The sequence below is a fragment of the Corylus avellana genome, chromosome ca2 (genome assembly GCF_901000735.1).
Source record: "Corylus avellana chromosome ca2, CavTom2PMs-1.0".
Lineage (NCBI taxonomy): Eukaryota > Viridiplantae > Streptophyta > Magnoliopsida > Fagales > Betulaceae > Corylus > Corylus avellana.
Genome location: NC_081542.1, coordinates 39364209 through 39381455, shown reverse-complemented (window position 1 = coordinate 39381455; position 17247 = coordinate 39364209). Strand labels below are relative to the sequence as shown.

The 17247-nt window shown below is 34.9% G+C and overlaps 2 protein-coding genes across 2 annotated transcripts; one reads left to right on the top strand and one right to left on the bottom strand.

The window, feature by feature from the left end:
* The first annotated feature begins 1229 nt into the window (after positions 1-1229).
* Positions 1230-2995, top strand: LOC132170609 (large ribosomal subunit protein bL34c). The gene is made up of 2 exons (XM_059581639.1): positions 1230-1505; positions 2568-2995. Exons 1-2 carry the CDS (start codon positions 1271-1273, stop codon positions 2822-2824), a joined length of 492 nt encoding a protein of 163 aa, XP_059437622.1. The 5' UTR covers positions 1230-1270; the 3' UTR covers positions 2825-2995.
* Positions 2996-3371: 376 nt separating this feature from the next.
* LOC132170608 (ervatamin-B-like) lies at positions 3372-5181 on the bottom strand. The gene is made up of 2 exons (XM_059581638.1): positions 4300-5181; positions 3372-4194 (listed from the first exon to the last, which is right to left on the bottom strand). The coding sequence occupies exons 1-2, from the start codon at positions 4739-4741 to the stop codon at positions 3602-3604; spliced, it is 1035 nt and encodes a 344-aa protein (XP_059437621.1). The 5' UTR covers positions 4742-5181; the 3' UTR covers positions 3372-3601.
* Between the last annotated feature and the right edge of the window lie 12066 nt (positions 5182-17247).

Genomic DNA, 17247 nt, shown 5'->3' with positions numbered 1-17247 from the left:
GGTACCCGGTTTTTTATTTTTGAAAACTAGAAACAGAGCCGTGTACTCAATTAACCGGTTATACAATAACTGGTTCGGTACCCGGTTATTCGAACTGGGCAACCGGTTTTTCTAATTTTCTTGTATTTTGGGTTTATTTTAGGTATTGAGCATAATTTTTGGACTTAATTTAACCATTTTGTGACACATTAAAAAAAAAAACAATTCAAAAATATTAATAAATATACTAAATTCAAAAATATAGAAGTGATTTACGATTTTTGTGGACTCTAGAGTAAAAAAATAATAATAAATCTACTAAATTCGAACAAATATATATATATATATATATATATATATATATATATATATACCCGGTTAACCAGGTTATAACCGGGTATTTAAGAACCCCAAAACCGGTAATTGGAATCGGGCATCCTAGTTACTGGTTTTTCCCAACCGATTTCAAACCGGTTTCCCAATTTTGGTCTGGGTTTTCCGCTTTTTTTTTTTGTTTTTTTTTTTTACACCCCTACTGTATACTACACTCCCATTTCACTATTATCCTACCGAAACTAATGTGACAATACTTATCAATCTTTATTTTTTAAAATAAGGGCTAATTTAAGATTTGATGAATATTACCACATCAACACTAAGATAAGGTGGAATGAGAAGATAGCATATAAAATTACTCTTTTCTTGATGTTTATTATTTGAGTTGCAGAATAATGATATAAGGAGAACTAGAGTCTTATTAGAGTTTTCTCAAATATAACGTGGCTTTTAAAATCTCTATTAAATTTGAGATGATCATTATTAAATTTTGATATATTGGTAATTTTAAATGTCACACCATAAGTGGCTTTTAAAATCACCATTAGATTAAAATATAATAAAGATTCATCCTAAATTTAATAATGATTTTTAAAGCCATGTATGAGTGTGAAAAATGAATTAGGATTCTCTCCCATTCAAATGAATTGGAGATTCTTCAGTTAATTATATTTGAGAGGCATTTTTGTCTCCTAATTTTTAGGGGAAGGGACAAAAATGCCCTTCAAATATAACTAATTCATTTGAACGGGAGAGAATCCTGTTTTGTGCATTTAGAGATCATCCTTTTTGTTTGGGCTGGTGTATTGGGCCATCTTCTGGGCTGTAAAGCTCGATTCTGGGCCTCCGTCGCAAAAGCCCACCCGGGTTGCACGGGTATTCGATAAGGCTACCTCATCTCCAAACAAACAGAGAGAGACAGAGAGGAGGCAAGTGTGAGAATTGAAGAAGAAAAATGGCTTCGCTGACAGTGTTATCGTCATCGTCACCTTGGGTTTCGTGTGGAGGAGGGAGACAGACTTCCACTCCTTCAGCTTCGCTCACATTCCTTTCCGGTTCAACAACAAGGAGCTCCGTTTCCTTGAACGCTGGGAACCGCCCCACCTCTGCTTCTGGGTTGCTTCATTGCTCCTTTATCCCCTCCTCTTCTTCTTCTTCCTCATCTCTCTCTTTTCCTTCTTCATTTTCAGGTAACTTCACCACCACTCTGAATATTTATGCATCAAATTTCGTGCTTTGTTTTGCTATTTGGTGATTCTGGCATGTGGGTTCAATTTTCCCCCCCTAGTATGATATTTTGGGTGGTTAATGCTATGGTTTATTCAAACATGGGTTTGGTTTGGTATTTCATATGCAATTTGGGCCTAAACCCATTTTGGAATTTTGTGGTTATTTATAAATATTGGTTCTGAATTCCATGGGGTTGCATTTTTGGTTTTCTGCTGGAAATCTTTTCTTGATTAGAAAAGCTAAAAGAATGCAATTTTGCTATCGAAATATAACTAAGACATAGCTTAGTGTTAGAAGGGCATTTCTTTGTCCTTCTAGTAATTAAACTGAATCTTATTAAAGGAACAATTATATTTCTTTGTTCTTTCTAATAAATTACCACTTATCTCAAAAGTTTAAGCTGATAAAAATTGGTGAATTTAATTATTTAATTTATACTTTAACATTTTCCTCACATGCAGAATAGTTAAGATAATACATGAATTATTTTAATTAAAATGGAAAATAAACTGAAGAGTTAAGGTTAGGAGCTTGGCTTTGATACCATAATGAATCATTACTCATGTCAAAGGTTTAAGCTAATAGGAAAAGGTGAATTTAACTATCTAATTAATACTTTAATACTTTTAGTAATTAAACTGAATTTTATTAAAAGAATAATGTAAAACATGTAGAGAATACAATGCCACTGGAAAATTTTTAACTCTTTCCTTTGTAGCAAAAAGATAGGATGCTGCATTCTTTGTGATAGCGGGTTATGCAATTCAGTATTGACAACAACTTACCAAGATTGCAATTGCAATAATAATTCAGTTGTTTGAGCAGAAGGTTTGAATAAAAAAGAAAAAGAGAAAAGAGAGAAGGAATAACCCTACGTTGAGCTCTACGTGCAGTAGTAATTCTTGTTTGATCCCCTTGTGGCCACTTCTTTTAGCCATAATTGACAGTGAGAAATGTTGAAGAAGGAAGCCTCAAAGGAATTTTTCTTCAGATTTAAACTTCATTTGGCTTTTTATTTCCAGGTTTGTCTTTGGGTTTGGATTTGAATTCTAGCATTGGGGTTGGAAGAGATAAAGGCCGCAGCCTAGTTGTGAGGGCTGGGAAGGCTGCTCTTTGTCTGACAAAGAGAAGCAGGTCGCGGAAATCTCTGGCTCGGACTCATGGCTTCCGCAGAAGGATGAGAACCACCAGTGGTAGAGCAGTGTTGAAGCGCCGACGTGCCAAGGGACGGAAAGTCCTTTGCACAAAGTCCAATCCCAACAGTGGGAAGCGTGGGTAACTGTTTCTCTTCTTGATTCAGTTTCAGTATGAAAATGTGATGAGATGCTGATGTCTAGTAGTTCAAATATGTGGACTTGATGTCTAGTGGTTCAAGCTTATGTGTAATGATGGCTAGTGTAATAACACTGATTTGGGAATATTTTTGTTAATTGCAATTTACTTCCTCTCAGTCTTCTCTTGTTCTTGTTGTTTAGTTCATCCCTGGTCATTTTCATTGAGATTTTTCAATGCAAAAGATATCCTTGATATAAATTTGGTTAGAGTCTTCTGCTTTAGCATCTCTAATGCAACTACAGATGATTTGTGTTATATAAATCACACGAAATTAATTTCAGTTTTAATATGCTATATGATGTAATTGAGTAATTCTGCCCAATTGCTTAGAATGTGTAGGCCCAAGCTCTTACCTCACCTGTTTGTGATAATGATGATATTGCTATTTTTTTGAGTCTTTGTTTGTGTCATATCTCTGTTCTTTCTTAAAAGAAACATGGCATTATTAATATTTATATATTTTGCTATTATTTTTTAAGATGTTTTCGAAATAATAATAAACTTTAAAATTAAATTATAGTGAAAAACCCTTGCATATATTGCACAGGTTATAGGCCAGTGCATATAAATATTAAAATAGAGAGCAATACAGATTTTGATGACAGAATAGAAGCAGCAATACAGGCATTTTCACAGCCCAGAGCATTAAACCTGCATATAGGAAAAGAGAGAGCTAGCAATGCTTATAGCTAGGTACACAATACATCGACCTTTGCAGTACCTAAGCAATTACTGGATAGGAAGCTTGCTTGGCAATGCCACACAGACCTTCTGGTGCACCAACATCTCTTTGAATCCTTATGTACCCACCCTCTCCCCATGTCTCGCCCCATGAATTCTTCGCTAACCAGTACTTGGTACCATCTTCAGTCGTTCCGTACCCAATTACAGTAACAGCATGGTTTAGGCTAGTTGTACATTCTCCACTGAAGACCCCGCTTGAATAGTGTTGAAAGGCTGGTCCGTAACCATCAATGGCAACTGAGACGGGTTGGCCGGCCACGGCCTTAAGCAATGCCTCCTCATCATTAGCAGGTACATCTTCAAAACCACTGATTTGAGCTTCATAATAAGACGCCTTCTGCATGTCACAAGCTCTCTCCTCAGCATAATATGGGTAATTTGTTTCAGTGGTGAGTCCTTTGTTTTGTATTATATATGTAAATGCATTATCCATGAGACCGCCATGGCAGCCATTTTTGTCATTGTTGTCACAGTCTAGCAGTTGTTGCTCAGACAGGGAGATCAAATTGCCAGTTTTGATCTTGGTGATCCCCTCTACCGCTGCCACCGCTGAAAACGCCCAACAACATCCTGCATGCATGCGTACAAATCACCCATGACAGAAATCTTGTTAGAACAACAGTAAGCTCAGAAATTTAAGTTAAACTCAGAGTTTAAGATATGTGATCTTCTTACCACATTGGCCTTGGTCCTTAACAGGGGTGACAGCTCCTTGCTCTCTCCAATCCATAGTCATTGGAATTTCACTCAGGTTTTCATACCTAAATGATGTGCTAACATTGGTGGACCTTGACTGATTGGTGATCTTGTATCCAGTTCGAGAGGCAATGAATTCTTCAGTTGTTAAGTCTGCAAATGCATTGAGACTTAACTTGTAAGTGTGATTCCCTTCGTTGTTGACTTTCTCTACAAATTCTGCATTTTCTTTGAATATCTTGAACCTGCTTTCTTTCTCTGCATCGTCTGAATACTTGCGATCATACTGAGCCATCCATTCCTTGTGTCTCTCAGCCATGGAAGCTGCTACTTGCAATGTGTGGGAGGTGGCTTGAGATGCCCAACTCCCCAAAATTGTCAACATGACAATGAAAACTTTCTTCCCTAGTGCCAAAGCCATTGTCTTCGAACTGAATAGGGTTCTTCAGCAATGGCCTCTAGCAATTAATGATTTGTGAGGAAGAAAGCATACATTTTCCCTCTATATATATAGGAGATAAGATCCTCTATGTGACCCACATTTTGGGAGCATTCACATAGGCAAATAGTAGGCTATAGAACACATTTTGTTTTATCTTTTTATTTTCTCTTCCAACTTTCTTATACCACCTACATTCAACGGACCGTGATATACAGCACACGGCGTGCCACGCACGCCAGTGCAAATTTTTTATTTTTTTATTTTTTATAATTAAATTTTTTTATTTTTGGCACTGGCGTGTGTGGAACGCTGCGTGCTCTTTTACTTCACCCACATTCAACATATCATTATAGTTATCAACTTTCATTATATATTTTATTTACTTTTACTATTCACAATGTCCTTTTTTAGTATTATTAATTTAACTTATGTATTAATTTTGAGTTACCCTACTCATCAAATTTGTTGAGGACTTTAATAATTAGTTAAATCCTTAAATTTGGCTTTTCTTTATTAGCACTTGTTTCAAAAAAAAAAAAAAATTTAAGTGACTTATTTTCATTTGCACATCATCTTTATTATATTAAATCATATAATAATATTGTTAAAAAAGAAAAAAAGAAAAAAATCGGATTTCTTGGGACATAATCATTGATTCCACAAAGCATGAGCCAATCTTCAAGCAAAAATAAAAGAGGTTAAGAGCCAATCAAGCATGAAACCAACAAGTCAATGGGTCCTGCATGGTTGTCCGGTCTTTGGCGCCGATATCAATGGCATCTTTACCGCCAGTTTTCCAACGGCCGCGGAAGAAAAGAAAGATCTCTCATTCCATATACACATGCAGTGCAATTTCAAATGAAGGCTTACAGAAAAACATCGAAACATGGTTGACTCAAGGTGGGAAAGCTTGGGTGAGTTCAAGCCGCCAGTTGTTGGAAATTGCCACCCTGACCCAGACTTGACCCAGTGCGACCATTTTTCGGGCAGCAGAAGACCCTGCAAGTCAATGGGTCTGTCCATGGTCGTCCTCCACCCCTTTGATTGCTCCGATATCATCGCTTAGTTTATGCCTTTCAATTTTCATGGCTGATTTCTTATTTCTCATTCGATTAGTAAATAATATTTGCTTGATTCACTTAACAAAATTCGATAGAGGCTTGAACTTGGTTCGTTTGTTCCATTCGTTAGTTCGTTCCCTAGATAATATGTTAGTTTATGAACTAACTACTTTTTTTTTTTAATGGTATTCTCATCGCATTACTGTTGGAAAAATTTCTCCCAAAAAAAAAAAAAAAACACACACAATACCCTGGACACATAAAGGCAGTATGGGTTTTAGGGATCTGTATAATGAACTAACTCAGTGTTAGTATGTTAACTAATACACACACATAAATATTAAGTAATTCATATATATATATATATTAAGTAATCCATACTGCCTTTATGTGTCCAGGGTATTGTGTGTGTTTTTTTTTTTGAGAAATTTTTCCCACAGTAATGCGACGAGAATACCATTTCAAAAAAAGAAAAAAAGAAAAAAAAGAAAAAAAGTAGTTAGTTCATAAACTAACATATTATCTAGTTAATTAATATATACTAAGTAAATAAGCAACTTAGTAAATATAATTAACCATAAGTTACTCAATATTTCTATATATGTTATTTATATTATTATTCTTTTTTCTTCTTCATGTATAACTAACTGAGGTTTGATACGGACACAACATAAACTCAATTCATGGCCAACTTCTCTCCTACGTGTAAAAAAAATTTGAATTTTAAACCAAACAAATTGTCTTTTTTTTTTTTTTTTTCCAAATTTTCAGAATCCCAAAATCCTCTCTCTCAATTTTTTTTTTTAGATGACCCGTAGGAGAGAAGTTAGCCACAATTTGGATTTGTGTTGTGACCTTAACATTTTCCTAACTATATACTATATTTGTACTATAGTTAATTAGTTGTACATAGTATACTATATTTATAACTTGCTCACATTATAAATATAATATAGTTTCTATTATCTAGTTATATATAATAATATATTGTTAGTTTGTTACCTATAAACTATAGTTATATGTTATATTGTATAATATGTCTTATATAGTTACATATTGATGGCGGCACCTTAGTGTGTGAGATTCACGCATAGAGATTTGATGGGCGCGTGGCACGTCGGAATGGGGTGAGGTCAACAGTGCTGGAGTCACCAAAGGGAGATTTGGAAGGCGGACCATCGTGGTTGCCTGTGGCGGAACAACCAAGACTTTGGGCGGCACGTGTGGGAGCGTGAGAACTCTGATGGGACTGTGTGCAGCGGCTTTGTAACGGTTGTCTTCCTAGATTTCAAGTGATATAGAGCGGTATAGTGATTTGTTGAAAACGACGAGGAGAAGAGAGAGAACCGAAAAGGACAGAGCGAAAGATTTGCCGGAAAACTAGAGACGCCAGAAAAAGAAAATGGGATGCGAAAAAAAAAATATTAAAGGTGATTTAGAACCTGTATTCTGATACCATGTTGAGAATAAGGTTATATATTGAATCACACATAATAATGGACAGAATGGGCTTATATATATAGGCTAATAATACAGACACTATATGTAAACAACCAATATGGAACAGCATTACATATAATCTAACAACATGACACAAGGACGTGGCTTCGAGATGGAGCTCAAAACATCATCATCCTTGGATACAGAATTTGCTTGTTATGAAGTTTTCAACTAAAGTTTTCATGTTGTAGCTTGTTGTTGAAGATTAAACTAGACTCCAAGAGTTTGAACCTATTCATTTGGAGTTACACAGAAGATAAAAACCTTTAAAATAGGATATATTCTGCATTTGAGTTCATGCTTATGATGAATCCGGTTCAAATAATCCCACTCTGCCTGTATAAGAAACTTATTCTAGAGGGAAACTGATGTAGGCCCAACTAGGCTTTTCAACTTATGTCAAAGGCTGGCATCAAACACTAACAGAAGCAATGAACTCCGATTTTCGTAGGACATGTTAAATTAAAAGTTTAAGCTAATAGGAATTAGAGATAGATCTAATCATTTAATTAATACTTTAACACTTTCACTCACGAGGGCTTAAACTTTCTTAATATGTGATGCCCAACACGTGAAATATTTAATCAAAATTTGACGTGAATTTAAAAGAGTCAAGGTTCGATTCGAAGACTTTTAATTCTAGTACCATGTTAAATCACCATTTATCGTAAAGACTTAAAGCTCATAAAAAAAGATAAATCTAATTATTTAATCAATACTCTATCAAACCTAGCTCTTAAAGTGACATTATTCGAAAGGGGTTTAGCGTGCACATGGCAACTGGCAAGTGGTAGTGAGGTTGGGGCCCGTCCCCGGATACCGTTATTTCTGTCAAAAGCTCACTAGGCCCTCGGTGCATGGCTTTATTCATTGAACTTTTGTCCTCCCCAAGCAACCAAACAAAGACAAAGTTGTCACCATGCGGCTGAGGAGTCCCTTCCCTTTGGACTTATTTTTATTGTGGTCTACATTCTCCCCTTATATATCCCTCTCCAACCGTCCCACTGTTCAAAATCGCCATCGAATCAGTGAGGGCATGTGTGAAACCCACATGAGCCATTAGATCAATCGCCATCGAATATGTGAGGACATGTGTGAGACCTACATGAGCCTCATAGATCTAATGATAATTTTAATAAGTATGAGTACGGGAGAAGGATAAGAAGAGGAAATGAAGCATTTTCCTATTTTATAATGCTACAACTATATTTTCATCCAACATATATTTTCATAATACTGACATGACAATTTCAATCAACTCTTAGATACTCTTTGTAAAATGAAAAAAAGAAAAAAAATTAATTGGAATTTATTTGGACCTTTCAGTCATCATTGTGAAATAATTGTGAGATAAAAATGTGGTATATAATATATTCTTAAGGAAAAATTTCACTTACAATCCTTGATCTTTGGTTACTTTTATCATTTTTTGGTATTTAACAATTATTTTTTAGGAGAAAGTCCACATATCTCCTTAAACTATCACTCAATTGACAATGTCCTCCAAAATTTTAATTAAGACAATGTACTCCTAAACTACCAAAAATTGTCAATGTCCACTCAATGAAAAAAATACCCTTAAAATAGAAAGAAAGAAAAAAAAAAACAAAAACTAATAATTATTATTATTATTTTAAATTTCATTTTTTTTTAAAACATTTGGGAAAAATATAAAAAAGCCCCCCAAACTACCAGTCATTTTCAATTTAGCCCCTAATGTTCCAAAAGTGATAAAGTAGCCTCCTAAACTACCAAACTATTGCATTTGGCCACTCCGTTAGTCAAAACCATTAGTTTGGACGGAAACTACAAAACGATGTCGTTTTGTTGGGTGCTACTTTATCACTTTCTGAACATTAGGGAGCTAAAATGAAAACGGCTGGTAGTTTGGGGAGCTTTTTTATATTTTTCCCAAATTTTGTTTTTTTTTTGTTTTTTTTTTTTTTTCATAAAAGGGCATTGTAGTAACTTACCCATAACAAAACGACGTCGTTTTGCAGTTTCCTTCCAAACTGACGGTTTTGACTAACAGAGTAGTCAAAATGCAATAGTTTGGTAGTTTGGGGGGTTACTTTATCACTTTTGAAACATTAGGGGGCTAAATCGAAAACGGTTGGTAGTTTGAGGGGCTTTTTTTTTAATTTTTCCCTAAACATTTTTTTGTTTTTTGAATTTATTGGACTATTTTTGTCTTATTGAAAAAAATTTATGGTCATTCTTGTCTTTTTGTTGCCCTTAAGGGAGATATTCTCAATTTTTTGGTACTATAGGGAGGACATTGTTACAACTGAAAGTTTGGAAAGGGAGGACATTGTCAATTGGATGATAGTTTGAAAGGGGTATGTAAACTTTTCCATATATTTTTTTTGAATTTAGATGATTGATCTTTTATTATTATTATTATTATTATTATTATTATTATTATATATAAAATGATAATGTTGGGCTATGTAGAACCTGATTTGTATCCGACCTAGTTCAACGTTGGAAGCTCTACAGTTTAAATGGGAACTTTTCTTGGGTTTAGTCCATGGAGCGGAGGCCCATTGGATTGTATTTATAATCGCTTTTGATTAGGATTATATATATATATATATATATATATATATATATATATGTTTCTTGTATTGTTTTTCAAGAAATAGTGAAACTTTGCTAAAACTCTATAGACATAGCTTATTGGTGAATCACATAAATCTCTGTATTTTTTTATTACTTGTTTGATTTCTTCTTACTTTTCGGTTAGAGATAATATGATGGGAAAATTACAGTTTAGCCCACTAAAGTTGACAGCGTTTTTCAATTCGAATATCAAAGTTTCAATTTTTTCAATCCATCCCCACAAAGTTTCAATTTTTTTTTAATCCGACCAATATTATCCCAAAATTCCGATATTGCCTCTCATTTTTTTTTTTTTTTAAATTTTTTTATGAAAAAAAATTTGGTGGTGCAAAAATGGCCAGATAGAGTAGCTACCCCGAATTTATTTTATTTTATTTTATTTATTTTATTAAATTTTGTATAAAAAATAAATAAAAATTAGGGGCAATATGAGATGTTTTGGATACAATTGGTCAAATTGCAAAAATTTGAAACTTTGAGGGGGTGGCTTGCAAAAATTGAAACTTTATTGTTCGAATTGAAAAACGCTGTCAACTTTAGAGGGATAAACTGTAATTTTTCCTAATATGATAGTTTTCCCGACAGATAAATAGTTATGCGATAAATGTTGGTTGGTCAAGTGATATAATACTAATACGACAAAATCTTAATTATTTAATTTTAAAAACAATTATTCTAAAGGTTCAGTTGCTAGGTAGGATCACTTAAAATAGGATTGTGACCAAAGTGATTCATGTTTTTAATGCGTTAATGAAATCCCCCATAAGATACTTTTCTTATTGCGTATTCATGTAATTTTTATTTTTTATTTTTTTATTTTTTTATTTTTAAATTAAATCTTGCCAACAGAAATTCTGTTGTTTAACAAGCGAGACTCTGCCAAAAAAAAAAAAAAGAGTTTTCAAAGAGTTTCTAGTGACAAAAGATTTATTAAAGATTTATAATTAAATGTTGATATGATAAAATCTCAACCAATTCAATTTAAAAGATAATGATTGGGCTTTGAGAAATATCACATGATAAAATACTCTAAGAATGGGATATAAACATCTATTCACTCAATCCATAATGCATGTCCAATGTAATTAGAGAGTCCCTTCTATTAAGATGTGTAAAACTTCATTTTATAGCATTTAATAAAAATTTGACATATTAGGTAAAATCACCAAATACAATAAAGATAAAAATATTGTTTCTTTAATTCAAATCAATCTCATGAATTTTTTCATTCATTCCAACCCAATGCTCACTACCCACTACCGAACCTTAGGGGTGTAAGCCTGGTTCCAATTAGCTGTTATTGGCTGAACCATTAAATGGAACTAGGTTAGCTGGTTGGTTAATTTTAAAAACCAGAATTGGTAACCGGCTACTGGTTAATCGGTTATGTAATAATCATGGGTGACTGGTTGGTAGTCAATTATCCACACCGCTAACCGGGTTTTTAAAAAATTTGGTATTTGGCCTACTTTTTTTGGCTTAATTTAGCCATGTTGGAAATTTTTTTAAAAAAACAATTAGAAATTTTTTGGCCTAATAAGCAAGGCTTTGTTGTGTGTCGTGAGTACACTTATGAGTGTTGTGTCTCATATTAAAAAATATAAAAGAAAAGAGTACTTAATATACCTAAGTGGATCTTAACCCATTAGCTTAGGCTTTTGAGCTAGAGTTGTGTTCAATTATATATATTAATGTACTCTTGGTAAAAATTCCATAACTATTTTACCTCCCAACATTGTGGTTATCGGTTATTTCCAATCCCTTTTAAAAGCGGTTGGCTAATTGCGGTAACCGGTTGGTGGACGTTTATAACGGCTGGATTTACAGTCATACCGAACCCACTACCCACCTCCGAGCCCCCACACACCGAAGTCTCAAAAATTAACAAAAATGGTGGCTCCGCTAGTTTTGTTGGTGGTTTTGTCAATGAGTATTTTGTCAATTAGATTTTTCAAAATAAAGAAAATCATCCTGTGAAGGGTTATATATATATATATATTATTTTTTGGTATTTCGAACTTAAGTATCTACTTCATATTCAATGGTGTAAAACATTCAGTTTACATCAAAACTTGATTGAAGCTATTCTTGTGCAATTATAGTATTATACATGTTATATTTTTGCAAACATATGGCTATGGCTAATTTAAACATGTCCAAACATCAAACATCTCCACCCCCCCCCCCCCATATCATACCAATTACCATGATCATTTGATTTCATTAATGAAACAAAATCAGTAATTCAATCCCCTCATACATCACACGATACCCTACGACGAATCCCTCCATGATTTGCAGTCAACGTCAGAGTATGTGAACCCTCCAGGCCAAGCCCCATCCCTTTATCTGGAATCTATCCACGTCTTGGAGGCCATCTATGATGCGTACCTCTCAATTATTTCTTTCATAAACTATCACAACCATCGAACTTTCTATTTTTCGATATTAATTTTAGAGAAATAATTAATGTCAATAATTTTTTCATATTTTTTCTATATTCTCTTACAAATTCAATAGATCAATCATTAGATTTGTGTAGTCTACCATTGATTGATATGGAGTCCATAAATCTAATAACTGATTTATAAGATGAGATAAAAAAAAAAATATTAACACTAATCATTTCTCTTAATTTTTTATTCTTCCTTGAAACTCTTCTGCGCATCTATCATCACATATATGGACGTATAAATTCTATCTAGATTGAGGAAAGATTCCTTATGCTATTATTTCTTTTCCTAACTATATGTGCAACCCTACCAGTATTTTCAGCGCTAAAATCTCTATATTGTGGATATTTAGTTAGGGTTCCTTTAGCATTGCAATTTTAAAATTCAAAAAGTGCGATTTTAAATCAAATTACTAAAAATTGATTATTTGGGATTACGTTTTTTAAAAAAGTGCGATTTGAAAACATAAAAAATCTACGTTTTCAAATCACAGGTAATAGGTGCTTTTTGAAAACACATAATTTTAAAGGCTATACTGCTATTTTATCAGTTCCCTAAATTCATTTCCTATTTTAGTTAAAAAAAAAAAAATCATATTTTCCATTTTAGTTACTTATTTTTCAAAGCACCTGTGTCCAGCTCTTCAAATTAGTGATTCCACTCTCACTTTTCTATTTAAGTATGATTTTCTTTTTAATTATTTCTTATAATATCCTTGTGAGGATAGAGAATGTTAAACTTTTAGTTTTAGCTCTCCAAACTAGAGATTTCTCCAAAATAAAGAGCCCGATAAAAATGCTCTTATGTATTCGTTTTTCTCTTTTCTCTCTTTTTCTGTTGCAATAAAAAACTCTTCCCGTCCTCAAGAGGTAGCTCAATCGGCTGGGATCACACTTAAATGAAGCGGAGGTCACTAGTTCGAATCCCCCTCTCCCCTCTTGTGCGAACATGTAAAAAAAAAAAAAAAACTCTTCCCTTTTTGGTGATTTAAGAAAGCAATAAAAAAAAAAAAAGACAATAAAAAATAATATTTAAAGAAAATAAAAAATTTGTTGAAGTTTGTATTAAAAAAGTAATAGATAAAAGAAGCTAAAATGCATAAATGTTAAAATTGAGACACATTTGAATATCGTCTCCTCAATAATACTTTTTAGGGGAAACTTCACTAAGGGCCCCTGAACTTCCGGCCGATTTTACAGACCCCCCCTAAACTTCAAAACTCTCATTTTGGACCCTTAAACTTCCATTTTCTCTCAAATAAGGCCCTTCCGTCTACCTGAAGCGTTAAAACCAAACGGAATCGACTCCACGTGACTTTCACGTGATTTTTTTGCCTCAGCTTGCCCCTTTTGCCCTCACACGCAGTCAACGAAAAAAGACAATCACTCACCCTCACACTCACTCACCCTCAGTCACAAAGTAACCAACATATAAGGCCTAAACACTACCGAAGCTGTCGAGGAAACCACCGAAAAGGAGTAAGCTGGAAGACCCACCGCCCAAGCTGTGCAAGAAACCACCGAGAACGAGAGAGATCGACGACCCTCTACCCAAGCTGTGCAATAAACCACCCAGAACGAGAAAGGTCGACGACCCACTACCGAAGCCGTGCAAGAAACCACCGAGAACGAGGAGCACGAAGACCCACTACCCAAGCTGTAGAAAAAAATCACTGGGGTGAAATATGGAGCACTCCGAGGGTGAGGTATGCGATTCAGGATCGAGCTATCCAATTTGCAAATGTGGGAGCAAAACTGTTATCAAAACTGCATCAACAAGCAAAAATTATGGCAAAAGGTTTTATGCTTGTGTTAATTATTTGGTAAGATGTGTTTTAGAATTTTTTTTTTCACATGAATTGAAGCTCATCCCCGTAATGCCCAAATTCTGTATTAATTGGGTAAACCCTAATATTTGTGACCCTAATTTACGTGATTATGCAGAATGAACAAAACCGTGGTTGCAATTATTTTAAATGGGTTGAACCTGAAATTTGTGTGTGTGGTGATCGAGTGATGTCGATGTTGATGGAGTGGCAGAATGAGTTGAAGTCCGAAAGGGCAATGGAAATCTTCAAATGCAAGCTTGAGCTTGCTGAATACAAGTCCAAAATTGAAGTTGATGCTGCAAATTTTGAAGTTAAACTTCAAAGGGTTGAGACTGAGTATCGTTGGATGCAGTTGAAGTTTCGAGTTGCACTTGCATCTTTTTGGTGCCTTGTTGCTGTACTGATGTGTTTCCGTTTTTCTAATGGACTTGCAACAAGGCTGATGTTAAGCAGCTGAGATAGACATTTTGTTTTGTTTATTTCTATAAGACTTGTATGAACTGACGATTTTGGTAATGTATTCGCTGGTATTAGTTAGGTTGTAATATTTGCTATGGTTTGTATGGTTTTTGTTGGCACGACTGAGTCTAGTCATGCAGTGGATGGATTTTGTTGGCAAATTTCGTAGTGATTGTATTGAAATTGGTGGATTTTGTTGGCACAATTGACTCTAGTGAAGAAATGGATTTGTCCTCTTAATTCATGGTATTGACCCCAATTGATGTTATTGCTTGCTGTTGTGTTACCTTAATATCAAACAAATAAAACATTGGCTCAATATTTTCATCCACATGTTGTCAAGCACTACCAAATTTACACCAAAATTTACACGTATCCTTAAAACCAAATTTACACCAAAATTTACACGTATCCTTAAAACCAAATTTACACCAAAATCAATTCAAGCAGTACATATATTTAATCAGAACTACTTAAAGACTACTCCTTATTTACTTCTAATCCAAAATTTGGTCCAAATGTCGTAATACCCATACATGGCATCAAAATTAACCTACAATTCATGTCAATGCAATCACTAGCAATCAAACACCAAAATTTGGTCCAAATGTGTTGAACACATACATGGCCATCACAAGTAACTTACAATTCACATCAATGCAAGCACTTCAACATTTACACCTAAATTTACACCAAATGTATTCAAAACATACATGGCCAATCAAAAGTAACTTACAATTCATGACAATTCAATCACTAGCAATCAAACACCCAAATTTGGTCCAAATGTGTTGAACACATACATGGCCATCACAAGTAACTGACAATTCACATCAATGCAAGCACTTCAACATTTACACCTAAATTTACACTAAATGTATTCAAAACATACATGGCCAATCAAAAGTAACTTACAATTCATGACAATTCAAGCACTACAAAATTTACACCTAAATTTACACATACATGTACCTAAACACAACACCAAGCTTCAGCTTGCATAAACTGTATTCAAAAAATACATGGCCATCAACCCTAAATACATTACAATGTTTAGAAAATACCCCAACACACAACAAGTAGTTACCAATAAAACAGTTGAAACTGAGACAAACAATTTCAGCAAACGATTTTGGTAATGTGATTGTTACTGCATCTTCTGCTTTCCTTTATCCTTCACTGTTTTGGTGGACTTATCTTTCCCCCTATCCATTCTTGTAACATGTTCCTGAAATCCTGGTGGATGGTCAAGAGCTGTCCCTTTTGCCTTTTGTATGTCAAAATCAGGTGGGGCAGTACGAAATGTAATACCACCTGCTTTAGGAGGCCCCCAAGCGCATACTGGTCCACCACCTGGAATTGGGGGTGGCCCAGCAGGGTTACCAGTCAAGTCAACTACAATCTTTTGCTTTGTAGGTTCTCTTCCACTACTAACAAGTTCCCTCAACCTGCCACATGCCCTTGTCCTTGTGGCCAACCTTAGTGTTCTTTTTTTCTTAGAACCAAATATGGTAGATGCCTGCAATTAATCACATAGAATTAGTCCTCTAATTTTTGTTTAAGGGTTTAATTTATATAAACAATATGAAAAATTACTCACACTCGGTTTGTATGCATAAGGTGTTGCTTTTCTGACTGGCTGGGTGGCAGAAGGTGCAGCTCTCACATGCTGGCTGACAGAAGTTGCTACTCCCACAGGCTTTGACTGTTGCTGTAATGCAATCTCTTCACATGGCTTAAATTTCGGCTGTGAGACATGCAGTGGTGCATTCGATGAGGCTGGCCTAAATGCAGGCAGTGCTGTAGGCTGGGATGCAGTATGTGAGACATGCAATGATGCAACATGTGCGGCTGGTCTGAATGAAGGCTGTGCTGTAGGATGGGATGTAGTATGTGAGACATGAAGTGATGCAATGTGTGAGGCTGGCCTAAATGAAGGCTAGGATTCAGGATGTGTAGGTGTTTGACTTATGGATGTTGAACATCCACCAGATTGTGATCTCCCTGCCGTGCTTGAACTTGATGGTGTGTTCACTTTTCTCTTTTTCCTGCCAGTAGATGAAGTGGTAGTTGAAGATCCATCCAACTACAAACACAAACAATCAACAAACAAAATACACAAATCAATTTAGTAAATTAACAATTTATGCAGTAAACACTAAAAAGTAAATATTCTCAATGAATAAACCATTACCATGTCCAAGTTCCAGTCAGTTGATGCATTCTCTTTATAGTACTCTCTGACACATGACCTTCGTTCCGCTTGTCTCTGCCTGCCTACACATGACCTCTTGTTGTGACCAAGCTTCATGCAATACCCACATTGATTCTTGTGGCCCCCCCTCCTAATTGAATGAGCATTTCTTGGTTCATCCGCACCCCTTTGTCTAATTTTTTTAGGTCTGTCAGGAGCTACCCTCATCTTCGGTGGCTCAATCTTTGGTTAGTTGCTTATTGGCCACTGATCTTCACTTGGCACAGGGAAGACAGTGTAGTCATATGACTTGTAGTACTTCTCCTTACCATAGTAATCACTCAAATATTCGGCTGGGTCTCCACCTT

What these genes read in the sequence shown, in the direction of transcription:
- LOC132170608 (XM_059581638.1), bottom strand. Translation starts at nt 4,741, where the DNA reads ATGGCTTTGGCACTAGGGAAGAAAGTTTTCATTGTCATGTTGACAATT. An exon ending in TAAGGACCAAGGCCAATGTG is followed by an intron (nt 4,195 to 4,299) that starts GTAAGAAGATCA and finishes GCATGCATGCAG; the next exon opens with GATGTTGTTGGGCGTTTTCA.
- LOC132170609 (XM_059581639.1), top strand. Translation starts at nt 1,271, where the DNA reads ATGGCTTCGCTGACAGTGTTATCGTCATCGTCACCTTGGGTTTCGTGT. An exon ending in TTTTCCTTCTTCATTTTCAG is followed by an intron (nt 1,506 to 2,567) that starts GTAACTTCACCA and finishes TTTTATTTCCAG; the next exon opens with GTTTGTCTTTGGGTTTGGAT.